Source organism: Monopterus albus, unplaced genomic scaffold (genome assembly GCF_001952655.1).
Source record: "Monopterus albus unplaced genomic scaffold, M_albus_1.0 scaffold119.1, whole genome shotgun sequence".
NCBI classification, from domain to species: domain Eukaryota; kingdom Metazoa; phylum Chordata; class Actinopteri; order Synbranchiformes; family Synbranchidae; genus Monopterus; species Monopterus albus.
Genome location: NW_018127999.1, coordinates 933,838 through 948,316, shown reverse-complemented (window position 1 = coordinate 948,316; position 14,479 = coordinate 933,838). Strand labels below are relative to the sequence as shown.

The window sequence follows — 14,479 nt, the reverse complement described above, 5'->3', positions numbered from 1 at the left end:
CATTGTTTTTAAATAAAATTTTTTATCTTTTATTCTTCTTTTTTAAAAGTTTTCTAACCCCTGAGAATATCATGGACCACTTTAAGTACAAAATACAGCTCTCTGAGAGAAAAACCAAAAGTTTTTTTTTAAACAAATTTACAAACAACTCAATTCAAGAACTTAAGAGCGCAGGCCTCTGAAGCTGATTATTCCATTACATCTAACAGTAGGAACAGACACAGCAGAGCCGTAAGTTAGAAGAGCTCGGTCACATCAAACTTCAGTGGCAGCCATGTTGGGGCCATAAAATAATAACACCAAAGTTATAGAGATACACATGGATGATCAGAACTATAAATCATTTCTCTTGATGCCAAAAAGCTGCACTGTGAACAGAAACAACTGTCACTTTTTAAGACTTTGATGCCTAGAAATCATCAAATAATGTGCACATGCCAAGCAGTACGGTGAGTCAGTGTTGGTTTTATATTAATGATAATTATTTTTAAGCTGCTCATGAAACATGCTTTTCCACTCTTAGGTCATGTGACCTGAGCCAGCTCAGACTGAGAGATGTGGATGAAAACACAGATAAAGCTCGTAAGTGGACATGTCAGTCGAGATGGTTTTTCCACATGCTCAGTTTTAGCTCCTTAGTTAATTAAATGACAAATGAGGAGAATCTGTAACCAAATGCAAATGGGAGACTTGTGTGTTCCTGATTGATTGATGAGTTTGGCCAAAATGTCGGCATCATTTTTATATGGAAAACTGAAAAACAAAGCAATATTAGATAATTCCACTGAACAAAATACAAAGAAAGAAGTTGTTTTTCCACCAATGTCAGAAAAGAACATAGTTCTAATTGGAGTCAGCCTGATAATGCTTTGTTTCTTGTGTTTTTCTGTTCTCCATGTGTATCTCATAGAAGCAGCGACATGGTGCTCTCAGTGCAACCTGGTCAAACTCTGTTAATCCATGGCTCTGGGCTGCAGCGACCTAGTTACCGGGGGCACAGACCAGTACGCAGCGCTTTGCGCTGACAATATGGTGTGGCTCTGCTTTGCTAACAACTGCACACACTAAAGTTGATTAATGGCAAAAGCTGCATTTACATCCTTGTTTCAGGCACTAGACACTTTTTAAAGTGACAAGGAGCCCAATGCTGGCTACACGCGGTAACCATTCCATCCGGGTTACCTTTTGGTTTGATTGTTATGAGTCCGATTGAAAAACGACTGATTGATCTTCTTAATGATTGTTTGGTCGATTTAGGGGGTCGAGGGGAGGCAGGGCGAACGACAGAAGGCACAAGAGTTTCTAGGTTGATTTTTCAGGCAAAAAGAAAAAAATCTGAATTAGGAAGAATTTGAAAGCAGCTGGCAAATGTTTGGATATTTTAACAACAGCTGTGATGTGAGCAGAGGGATTTGCTTATAGTTGTCTGTGTGTCAGTATGCCTGTGTCTCCGTGTGAGAATCTGAATGAGCACCAGGGTCAGGGTCAATCTGTCTGCTGATCAAAAAATGTTTCTTTTTTAGACTGGGAGGTAAATTTGACATTAAACTCTTCAGTGTACATTTTGCAACTGAACCAACTTGTTGAGACTTGACCCCAACCCTGAATGATCATCAAATATACACACACGAGTGATTGCAATACAGCTCTTATGACTAGCTAGTTGTGCTTTTCAAGGCTGAATCCATGTTGTCCCATGTTTCCCTCTGTACAGATTTAGAACAACACTGGTGTGAAATTGTCTTTCCATTGAACATACTCAAGAAATCAAAGACTCATTGGATGAATCTCTGGCCATAAAAGACCATGAGTGAAACAGACCCTGAAACCAGCTTGAATAATAGAAATAATGCCCCGAAGTGTTTGTTCCCAGGTCTGGCTGATACCACAGACATGAGGCCAGAACTGGGCACTTCACCGTTCAGAAACAAGATAAATCTGAAATACAAAATAAAGGTTAAAGGTCATGTTTCTTTCCTATTTGCTGGATGTATCTCATCTTGTGGTAACCTAATGACAAACTACAGCCTGCTAGAAACGTTTACACCTTTTCAGGTGTAAAAGGATCAAAATAAAAGAACTTTCCTCACAAAGCTTGTACGACAGGCAAACAGCTACATTCAAATTCCCCCAGAAACAACGCAGGTAAGACCTGGAGAGAATTTCCGCAGGTCTGTGACAAGGATTTGGTTGAACAAAGCTGGGGCACAGACGGAGAAACAATGAGCCAGCGGGACTCTGCTTGGATAACTGTGTTCATTTGACTTGCGGTTCCTTAGGATGCCAGCACACTTCTTCTCAGTAGATCCTCGCTCCCAGAATGCAACTTGGGCAAGCGGAGTTTGCGTCTGCCAGAGCGTGTGTCCGCATCACTCTGCTCGCCGTCAGAGTAGGACCCATCAGTCTCAGCAGTGTCCAGGAGGGACGTGGCCTTTCCTGTGAGCGTCAGGTTTAAGGACTCCAGCCTTGCTATGCTTCCACCTCCGTTCATGCCCCTCCCTCTTGGTTTACCCTGGCGGGACAGACGGAGCCGCGGGGCCCCGCCACGATGGATCGTCCCTGTGTCGGGCACCGTGACCCCAGGACTGGAAGCTGGAGGTGGAGATGAGCCCATGTTGAAACCAGATCCAGCTGCTGATGCAACACCATTCCCTGTGTGGACGATGTTCCATGGGCCACTGTCCTCTGAGATGTGACAGGAATCCATTTTGGAGATGGGTGGTTGTGGTGGTGGGTCCCTCTGTAGGTCAGAGCTCCTCGTCTGATGGTGATGAAGGTGGTGGTGCAGGGCCTTAGAGGATCCCCTGGACTTTTCGCCTTTCCGGCCCATGTGGCTGGGCTTTTCCTCTGCAACATTCATCCAGAGGCTCTTTGTGGAGGAGGGGCTGCTGGCGGCGGAAGCGGCCGCTGTAGACAATAGCATCTCGGGCTGAGTTTGATTGGTGGACTGTCCACGAGCACGAGGCTTGCTGCTCCCTCGTGGTTTGCGGCCCAGCTGGGGTGTTTTCCAGGTGGACTGCATGGAGTTCTCCATCATAAGGTTTAACAGGTTCTCCTCACCCTGTAGGAGCTGGAAGAGAGGAGGTGAAGAAAGGAAAGACAGGCAGTGAAAGGAGGGGAATGAAAACAAGGATAACTAAGATGACAAGAAAATGGCTTAAAGATGCAATGATAAAGGTTTCACACACAATATTCTTGATATATCTAGAAAGTTGCTCAATGCATCAATTAATTTGCCTTTTGCTTGTGTTTCTGTCTTTACAACCTCACATTCTTGCCCATAATAATTTGGAACAAAAACTCCCCACCCACCAGCCACCTACCCACGTCTCCAGTGGCTCAGCAGCGGAGGATGTGAGCAACTAATGTCACATTTTGTTGTTGAGCAGAAAAGGCAAATACTAAAGCTGACATATTCTAACAGCATTTTACATTAAGACTGTTTTTGTTTCTGCTGAATCTCATTTTTCTTGTTTGTACAAATTGGGGTTTAGTTATTTTTGGCAAATGTAGGTAAGTCAGTGATTACTTAACGCCATGTTAATAATTCTGTGTTCATGGTTTTTTTTCCTGAGCACATCTCGATAGACCAACAGAGTATGTTCCTCAGGAGAACAGCTGTTCTGCTCTCTCATCTAACTGCTTAACCTTGAGTAAGAATGGATCAAAATGAATGAAGTGGTTACAAGTGTGGAGCATTAATCCTTTTCTGTGGGTCTGTGACATCTGACAAGAGTCGGGTTCCTTGTTGAGCACAAATAGGATTCACTCGTACTTAATAACATACACAATAAAAAGTTTGCTCTTGAAAACTCTTGAGCAAAGTTACACATTTTGACTGCAAATGGATCATAGGTTTTTCATCAATCAATTGATTGTTCTCTATATAAAATTACAGTAAATAGCTAAATATTGCCTGTAATAATCCTGAAATGACTTTTGTCTGACTATCATGTCAAAACCCAAATAAATTCAGTTTTCCATTTCCTGTATATGACAGTAAAAACATCAAATCAAGTATCATATTTTTGCTTAATTGATGACAAATATCCTATTATTCAAAAACATTTCTGGCAATTTTCTAATTGTTGCAGCTCTACACACTCTTAGTTAATTCTGTGGAACCACCAAAACTCCAACAGAATTTTTGACCTGGTCCCATTACAAATGCAATACTTTAACCTTCAATACTACACTGGCTGTTGGTGTCAGCTGGATCAGCGAGCTGTGACTGAAAAGCAAGTGGTTGCAATGGCCACTGCGTTCATCCTTACTAAGTACTGGAAACATTTGTACAAGTTATAATTATCATTTAATTTTGAAATGAAATAAAAAGTAACAGTGCATTAACACCTGAAATCAGCACTTTTGTTGGTTTTTACTTCTTGAAAAGAGCACACACATATTTTTGTGGACATCAGGTTTGTATGGATTTTGGCCTTTTTGCTCCCTGGTTAAGTCGCCTTCTGTGACTAAGAATAACTGAGACCTTCATGTATCTGTGGCTGTCTGAGTTGATCAGGCCGGCAGGCAGGACACTTCTGTATTTGGCTTCAGGAACTAGTTTTGTCCACCAGCGGACTGGGACTCAGTTCAAGAGGTGATGCAGTGTTTGACACAGCTGCTGATTTCAGCAGTTTGAGTTTTGCCATGTGTGCTGCTGTTCACTGCCAAGAGCCAGTTTAATAGAGCTCTCCTCCTTTGACTGGGTTGATTAATGTGCTCTGTGGCGCTGGAATAAAGGCTACTATTGAATAAATGTTTTAAAAAGTACAACTGAATCCAGTATTTAGTATATGTATCAGTAACATTATAGTCAGCTGCTCCTGCAGGGGAAAGCCTACCTGGTCAGAGAGAAGGCTGCTGCTCTTGTCCCCGTGCTGGGCATCCAGAGCCCACTGGCTCAGCATGTCGTCAGCAGTGATCTGAACTGACTGGGCGAGCCAGCTGTCGAACAAAGAGTTGTCCAATGGGAAGGACTTTGACAAGCCTAAGGAAAGGAGAAGGGATATAAGCAGAGAGAGAAGAGGATGAGGTGGGGTGACAAGGGGGAGAAACAGAGCAGACAAGTGAGGGGTGCTGCACATTTTTCATAAATACAGAAGTACAGAAAAGGTGGACTAACCATGTTAGTGAAGTTGGAGTAAAAGGCACAAACAGAGCTGTATTTTGTCCAGTGAAACACAGAGCCTGTTGCAGTGTCAGAGAAACCAACTCACACAGTGACATTCACAGCTCCAAACCCAAAAGTTCTGTTTCTGTCACTGTCAGAAATGAAGACATTAACCCTTTTTTATAGCAGAAACTGTCTCCTTCCCACACTGTTCTCCTCACTCTGGTCCTTGTACAGGACGGTCACAGCCCAGGACTGTGTGCAGTGTGGGTCCAGTGTGTGTGTGCGTATGTGGGAGGCTGCAGACAAAGCTCCCTGCTTTTAACTGTGTTTGTGTGTCTGTATAATTACGAGATTTTCATGGCTCCTCTTTTATCATTGTGGGCTGTGAAAGTGCTGCCAAAGCACTGAGAATCTGTCTGTGGCATTTTAGTCTGACACACACTCACAAACCCATGCATCCACACAAAGCAGTGAAAACAGTGAGGCTTAAGGAGAACAGAGAATAGGGATGGGATCCATTACTTCATGCACTTCTCTACTGTTTCCACAGAAGAGGGTGCCCACATTTTAGCTTGCTCTTCTTTTGCTCCTCACATCTTTAAACTCTCTAAACTTCATAGCGTTTCTATACAGAAAGTTTCCCAGTCGTCCGTGTCACACACTGTTCATGTTTAACTCAAGCTATACCTCTGTAAACATGACCCAAAGTAGTTTTACACTTCAAGCCTACTGTGTTTTACAGTAGGTGTGTAACTACAGTGATTGTGTTTTGGGTTCTAAGCATTTCCAAAATGTAGGTGACCTATAAATCAGTACTGTGCCTAAATGCCTCCTGTGTAAACACATGTAGAGCACTGAAGCTGCTGCTAACATACTGCTCATGCCTTGCCTTCTACGTAGACACAAAGAAGAGCGACTGGGCTTCGATAGCATTTCATCACATCTAAGAATCTGCGCTTGTAGTTTCTTACCAGGAGGAACTTCACAGAAAGTGGGGTGATAACAGCGAGACCTCCACACCTCGTATGTTTAACTATTAAAAAACTATTACCTACAGCCAGTGGTGGAAGAAGCACTCGGACTGTTTACTTACATAAAAACAAAAATTACTCTGTTAGAAGTAAAAGTCTTGCATTGAAAATATTGCTTAAGTACAAAAGTATAAGCAGAAAAAATAGTTAACGTACCAAATGGCACAGTTTACATTGATTATATTATTGTGTAGATCACATTTAATGTTGCAGCTGGTAAATGTAGAGCTAATTTTAACTTTCTTAAATGTGGTTATAATGTGAAGCACTGCTCGGTAGCTTGTGAATTTTACATCAAGGATCATTACATTGTATTTTGTTTAACCTCATTCTGAAAAGCAACTAGTAACTAAAATTTTTAAATAAATGTAGCAAGTACAAAGTACAATATTTTACTCTGAAATATAGTGAAGTATGAAGTAGCAAAAAATGCAAATACTCAAATAAAGTATAAAACTTAGTTGCTTTCCACTTCTGCTTACAACACAGAAACAACTAGAGAAACACCTGACTAAAGATTTCACTACATCAGGACAACAGAAGTTTTTTCCTCTGGTGAAAAATCTCATAATATCTAGTACTAAAAATTCACCGTTCAGAGCAACAGACAATGTTCTGTGACGGTATAACAGCAGGCAAAATGTTAGATCCTGCAAAAATGACCCTAAGCTTTAGATGATATATCATTTAGTTATTGGAAAAATTATGAATTTGAGTGTTCTTATTTAGCCCATAACAAGTGTTCACAAAAACAGTGGAAGTCTGTCACATCCTGGGAAACAGCTGCCTCTCAACAACCCACAGTATCTTACAATTATCACCAGAAAAGCCAATAATGCTGATAAAAACTTGCACACAAACACATTAAGTAAAACACCGTTAAGTACCTGCAGATTTTTGTGGTCTAAGCACTGTTCTCTCTCTTCTTCTCTCTAGTGTCTTCCCAGCCTCCCTGTAAATCTTCACTGGCTATAATGATCTGCCAAGCAGGACGGCAGGAGGTGCTGTTAGGGTGGCTTTAACACCAGCTAGCCTCCAAACACACACACACACACACACACACACACACACAAGCCGGTTGTTTCCATGACGCAGCACGTCTTTGCAGGAGGGAATAGGTGACAGAGAGGAAAAAAACACAGCGAAGTGTGAAGACGACAGGAGGGGATGATCGAGGAGAAGAGAGAACAGTAGAGTTCAGAGACAGGAAGGTAGGAGGGAAACCAAAAACATGCCACTGTGGAGTCTGTTGCTATGTTCAAATTCTGCCACAGACTGTACATCTCAACATTATTTTTAGATATATTTACATCTAGAAAAAACATCTTTTGCAACATCCACTATTAAAGACTAACCGAGGTGTCACTGTGTTGCTGCTGTTTCTTGTCGAAAACCTAATGGGTCATAACTTTTCCTGCCATTCTGTGTTTCATACCTGTTTGAATATCGGCAGGCAAAATCTGATAAGTTTATTCCTTATGCCATTTTTCCATACCGACACAAAGAATCATGGGAAATAGGACAGGGACTGTTCATTCATGAAGTTGATATAAAAAGGAAAACACTATTTCCTCACATTTCACCAGTTTCACTGGTGTAAACAGACACTCGCTTGCTGTTTTCACAGTACAGGACGGAATCTGTGGAAGTAAATATCTGCCAAAACGTTAGAGGGTGTACAAACCACATTTTGAGCACTACTCAGTTTGCAACTCAGCATTTGAGAGCACAGAGTCACATATTTGTAAACGCAGAATCAGATTTGAATGTGTAATCCCGGCCATGCATGTGCTTGTTTCTGAACCTGCGCTCCCAGGTTTCTCCAACGGTGGAGCTGTATCTAACGGCATGCTATACCTGTTAGCTTGACAGTGGTAATGTAGGCTAATGCTAAGTAGCAAAAGACCTTGGTGCAATTAAAGTCCTTTCCAAGGCATTTATGATGTGACAACAACAGTCTGGGGAACAGCTGGCCTCAGTGCCAGTGCACACTAGGTTTCCCCCAGGATGGCAGCACAGAACAGCTGATGTTGTGGCAGCGATTTACTAGCTAGTGCTGCTAAGGCAGAGCAAAGTGAGGAATGCAGTAGCAGCAGGGCAGGACCAAAACCAGGCCTGCACATAAGAGGGACAGAGAGAAAGAGAGTGTGTGTTACTAGGTCTAAAGCATTTCACTACAGTCTGAAGATTGTCGGGTGCCAACTGTCTCCTTAGAAACTCCACAAGAAATGCAGAGATAGATAAAGAGTAACTGGGACGAGTGTCGATGCAGGAGGAGCAACAGAGCAATCTAAAGACCCCTCAGAGTGCTAAAGTGCAACAGGTAGACAAAGAGGGAACGGAATACCTGAATAAAAGGTACAATCACAGAACAGGACACTGGTGGCATTCAGGATTAAAAAAAAACTCAGCATAAATCAACAGGGATTGACTGGACAGTGGTTCTCTGTCAGTCAGTATCTTACCACATTGTGACAAAATGATCTTATGCTATTCTACTGTGTAAATAGGCCACAGTTAAATGTTGCCCTATGTCAACTTAATGTAGGAGACTTCTAAACATTAAAAGAGCTCAAACTTGTACAAATATTATGATGCAACCTTAATATTTTGCCTTCAGACTGAAAGAGCACTGTCGCCTTTCTATCCCACATTGAAATTCAATAATAGCACAGAGAACAGACCGTCCTGCACGACAAACACATACCTAGTTCAAAGCAGCAACAGGTTTGGGAGACTGAGAAGCAATAACTCACTTCAGCACATGTTTCTCTAGTTTGTCAGTCGCTTCTTTGTGGATGTTTTCCAGTAAATGTAAAGTGTAATGTCTAACAACAGTCAAACATACAGATTGAGCTGGATTATATTTTGAACTAAAATTTATTATGGATCTCAATTTTCAGGATGAAGCTCCTCAGTGACTATGAGAGAGAGATACCAAAACAATTTATATTTTCCAATCACCACCAGCATATGGGCAGCAAGGACAGGGGACAGTACATCTGAGATGGAGCTATGGTTCGTGTCTGTCTTCTTGATCCCAGAACACTGAGAGCAAGACAAAGCCCTGGGAGACAGCACCAGACCCGACAGAGAACAGATGGCATGACACACAAACCCATACACACACAGAGACTGTGAGATATGAACACATAAGGCACGCAAAGACAAGCACACAGACAACACAGCGAGATAGGAAGGATATAGATATATGACAGAGGAAAGCAAACAGTCAGATGACACAGCTGCACACAACAAAAGCAGGCCACATACACACAGGGGCTTGTTTGTCATGGAAACAATGCGAGTGTCGATTTCCAAGGATCTTTTCTAGATCAAGCTGCTGCCCTTATCCCTCAGCAGTCAGGTGGAAAGACTGAGGCTGAGAAAGAGAGGCAGAAAGATAAACAGAAAAGGGGAGTGTTATAACACAGAGCTAGAGGCAGGAAAAAGGGACAGCGTGTGTCCCTGTGAAAAACAGTCACGGACAGAGAGATAAACAGAAAAGGAGAGGGAGATGATATCAGAGCAGGAAGCGAGTGAGGCAGAGCCAAACTCATCCCCTGTGTTATCAGGTCTGTTTATTGACCATATTCACTTCAACGGGAAAGTACCGTTGGTTCTGTGACGCCTAGTCTGGTTAAATATGGAAATGACAGACAGCCCTACGTCATTGCTGACAGTCATTGTGTGTGGGTGAGTGGCTCCAAAGATCTCTGTAAGAATGTGTCTGGACTGTACTGCAAGATGCAAATGTACATATGGTGATGGATCTGTAATTATCATGATGAATCTATATACCACAGATTATACTGTACATATGTGCTAGAGTTTAAACCAGATCAGATGGTAAATGGCTGATGCTTGAAATATCCAAAATGTTCAAAGTTGACCATTTTCTTTCTCAGGAAATGCCCACAAAATTAAAAGAATTCATCCATCCATTCATTATCCATACTGCTGCCCCTGTAGGGAGCTGGGGGGCTGGAGCCGATCTCAGGTGACACTGGGTGAGAGGAGGGGTACCCCTGGCTCACAGCATTAACAGAGAGACTGACAACCATTCAGATCTACAGGCAATTTAGACTGACCAGTCAACCTAACCTGCACGTCTCTGGACTAGAGCATGGAGTAGGATGCATATTTCTGACCGAACCCAACCCGAACGCCGAGTCCACGGCGTCCGAACCTGAGCAGAGTCTGGCACCGTTTGTACAGTGTTTTTCCCCTCATTATTAAATGAACCTGACGTTTGAATGCTCCAGCCCTCTAGCCTAAAGTTTGATCAACGTGTCTCAATCAGACCAGGACCAGAACAGAATTTCTAAATGTCTATCCGAGCCCAGGCCAAACCCTCGAGTACTGATGGGTCCTGTGGGGCTTGGTTTGGGTATCCACACTCTACTTTGAGCTGTGGGAGGAAGCTGGATTACGAGGATGAAACCCACACAGTCACAGGGAGAATGGCTGACCCCGCGGTTCAGAGTCAGACATTCTTGCTGTGAGGCGACAGCGCTACTCACTGTAGCAGCCTAAAAGAATCCAGTGTTTAAGCTTGTGCTCCATATTCTACCTGACTGTAATAAGTTGATCAGTAAGGTGTTACACAACCAACAGGAATGTGCAGGAAAAAGGTATATTCACAAAAGAATCATGATTCTTTTCATTTATGATTCACAAGTTCCAAAAACTGATGCATGTACATTGAATTTAAAAGGTTAAAAGCAAGCTTTGCAAGCTGAGGCTGAAGTATTTTGTGAACATTTTGTCGCCAGCCCTGGCAAACAAGTTGGCCAACTGATACACACCGCACAAAACAGTCAACCACCTCTGACCAGGGGAAAATGATCTGCACCTGCACAGCTCTGTGGGTAAATATTAATCAAGTGCAGTAATCATCTGTGCAGCCCACAGCTTACACAGTGTCACTGCAGGAATATTCATAACTTATTCAATCTGGACAGATAAAAACAAGCATTATGCAAGACTACAAATCCACCCACTTATGCCCTACATATAGAAGCTATTCACAGCCGAGGAGCTTGTTTTAGAGGAAGCCTAAAGATATGAAGAACTTGTTTTCTATTTTATTCGCCTACACAAACACACATTACATCACCACCACTTCAATGTTTGCATGTTAATTGGTGCTTTGTTTTCTTTCATAGTAAGAAAAACTTATGTTGTATGTTTAATCGAGTTTATTCATGTATAAATACGGAATTACAAAATAGCTGTAATAAAATTTATTTGTAAAAGTTTGTGACAAATACTGTACATTAACACCTAAAATGTCTTTGTAAGTGCTTACAACTACATTATATTGTGTTATAGACAGTTACTAAATGTTGTTAATAAGGGGCTTAAAAAATGCAAAAGTCTGTATTTTGTTAGCTATGCGGATTCCTACTGTCCCTAAAAGCGCCACCATTAATTTGCTCTTTATACTTTTAGTCACTTCACAGGCCTGGCTGTCACCTTATCTGAACGGTTATGTAATTTTGATGTGAAGCATGTCCAAACTGAACAGCAGAGAGAGAACAGCAGTGCTCAGCAGAGGACAGGAGGAAACACTGTGTCTGATCCTGCCAGCGCACTCTGCTTCTGCCACGACTGACAGCACTGGCTCTCATCAAACTGTCACAGCTCTACTGTCCCATGAAGCAGCTGCATCTGAAAAAATAAATTGAGGATGTTTCCAGAATGTCAGGAAATGTGACTTTACAGGTGCTGCAGACACATCAGAGTGCCAGCTTTGAAAACAAACCCGTCTACCTAAACAAATGCAGCTGGAACGGTTCACAGTTACACTAACGGATATTCAGTTTACAATCTGAAACGTGGTGAATAGAGAAGCTTCTGCATCTCCGATTTAACACGAAGTTGACACATTCCTACCCTATATAATTTGAACCTGGATTATTTCCTGAGAACCTCAAGATCTCAGCTGCAAAAATGTTACTCCCAGCCTTCCCTGACCAAACATGTCACTTCTGCTCAGTGGAAAGTAAAAAATAACTCTCTCGCTGCTTAATAATGGACAAACCGCATCAGTATCTTTTTGACATTTATAAGGATGTCTGTGCACAGAAATGTTAATCTGCACCTCACTGCTCAGGCAGGTGTCTTGTCTCGTGTTGACAACTTAAAAGCTACAGATTCAATCACCACAGTGGCAGTGCGTGTCCGTCAGCAGTCCATCAAGAGCTCTCAGGGGAGACGGTGAGCCTTTATCTGCTCGTTCTCTTCAAGTCACCGTAGATACGAGTGTCAGCTAAGTGCCTTTAAATTGTCAAAGTTACGAACAAATATCTACACACATCAATCTGCATGCTCAATTTCCACTTAATACCTGCCATCTAAGCACCGTATGAAGCCATGATGATAGTCAGGAGAGAGAACCATCATCATTCATCCTCATCTCACTGATGATGAGGATTGGCACGGACAGGCCTCCCTCTCCATTATTCAGCGTCTCGCTCCCAGCCGCTCATTAGTGACAAGGATTAACACTGACAGAGCTTCTCTCTCTCTTTCCAGGTTTACCATTTAGTAACAGTGCTCATACCACTGGTGGCTCTACATTATAATGCTGTGTATCTCTGTAATAAGTCACATACTGTATTAGTAACTGTACTTATGTAGAATACAGTGAAAAGGCTGAATCTGGGAGTAGTTACTGTGGAGTCCCAGTCATCACTAGCCATCTAAACAGTGGGATCTCATTGATAATTTACCATTTAAAGCTCATCTGCATAATGTCTGTTCAGCCCACAGGGTCCAACTGACGCCATAGGCCTCTCCTAACCACTCTTTGGCCCTATCATTGTGTCCTGTTTCCCTGAAGCCAGGGGAGTTGAGGTTTGATAAGATACTAAGAAGCGTTGTGGGCTGTGCAAAGTGTCTGTTTCAGGACAAGGTCGCGCCAGGGACAAGATCGGACCAGAATGGGGGACCAATGACGGGAGAGTTAAGTCTAAACCACAGCTTCTCCCCAACAGTTTTGGACCAATTAGATAGTAGCATTTTTTCATACAAATATTGTATACCAACCAGTTGAGGACAGTCTTTCCTGTTTAGTCTTTCCTGTTTTATCCTAAACAGTGGAGATCCATGTGCACATGCTAATTTTGATACGTTAATGCATAATAAATTTCACATTGAGAAATATACATCCTCTTATTAGTCTTCTCTTTTCAATATAAAACGAACAAGCACCACAAATTTGGTGGCCCGTACGGGGACCCATATTGAAGATAAGAGAGGAACGAATTGGATCAGCATCGGCTCAAGACTGGAGATTTCCAGCTGTGCCAGCCTGCACTCCCAGCCTCCTGTCACCCACAGACCGCGGTCTACTGAAAACCAAAGGTAAGCAGAAACCTGTTGATTCTATCCAAATTCTGCATATTGGAAAATCTAAATTAAGTGGGTGAGAGAGAGGTAAGGAAGTTTCAGGACAAACACTCTGTTAAAATTATAGAATAAATATTTTATTTACAGTCATTAACGGATCAAAATTAAATCCTGATCAGGTTTGCAAGAGTGCCAATCAGACATGAGCAAGTAAAATTAACGCATGCAGAAATTCACTAGAGTGTCCAATTGACATGAGTAATTTCTTACAGGGTAGAACCAAAATTAATTTCAAGAGTGCCCAAGGTATGAGTAAGTCTAGAAATTGATTTGCAAGAGTATCCAAGGTATGAGCAAAACCAGAAATTCATTTGCATCGAGTGCCCAATTAGGCATGAGCCAAATTAGAAACTTATTTACAGAGAGTGCCCAGTAGGCATGAGTAATTCTAAAAAGACTAATTATTAGGAATTGGCATTAATTAGCATTAAAATTAGAGGAAGTACCCATTTTTGTGTTAGTCTGTCTATGTATTGGTTATCATAAGTGTTTTGACTGTGTGTTAAGGGGAGCTCTTATTCTGCTGTGCTAGAAATTGTAAGAGTGTGTGTGGACGAGTTAACTGTGTGCTTTTGGTGTTGTCTAGAAGATCTTTCCCTCTTTTCATTGAACTACAGCTGTGAGCGTGTGTGAGTGAGTTAATTTATGAGCATTGGAGTTGGGTAGATAAGCTACCCTCTCGTTGAGGTATAAGTGTGAGAATAAGCTATTTTGTGTGTTTAAGTGGGTTGACATGGACATGAGCAGTAGGTAGAGAGAAATACACAGAAAATATACATATACATACATACACCGTACTTTTATCCAGAGCAATACACAAATACACAATACACAGCAGGGCTGAGTCACTAGCATTTCACTAACAAAAATAGCTGTCTTTATAGCAATAATACATTTGAATTAAAGGGGAAAGTTT

The 14,479-nt window shown here is 41.9% G+C and overlaps 1 protein-coding gene across 2 annotated transcripts in view; it reads right to left on the bottom strand.

Annotated features, from left to right (window-relative positions):
- Nucleotides 1-6: 6 nt before the first annotated feature.
- The window catches only part of jade2 (jade family PHD finger 2), a 148,175-nt gene continuing 133,702 nt past the window's right edge, over nt 7-14,479 (bottom strand). For both annotated transcript variants that reach the window (XM_020611973.1, XM_020611974.1), the window contains 2 exons: nt 4,845-4,990; nt 7-3,070 (listed from right to left, as the gene is read on the bottom strand). In XM_020611973.1, coding sequence (XP_020467629.1) covers nt 2,276-3,070; nt 4,845-4,990 — 941 coding nt within the window. In that variant the 3' untranslated portion in view covers nt 7-2,275. The remainder of the gene's footprint in view (nt 3,071-4,844; nt 4,991-14,479) is intronic.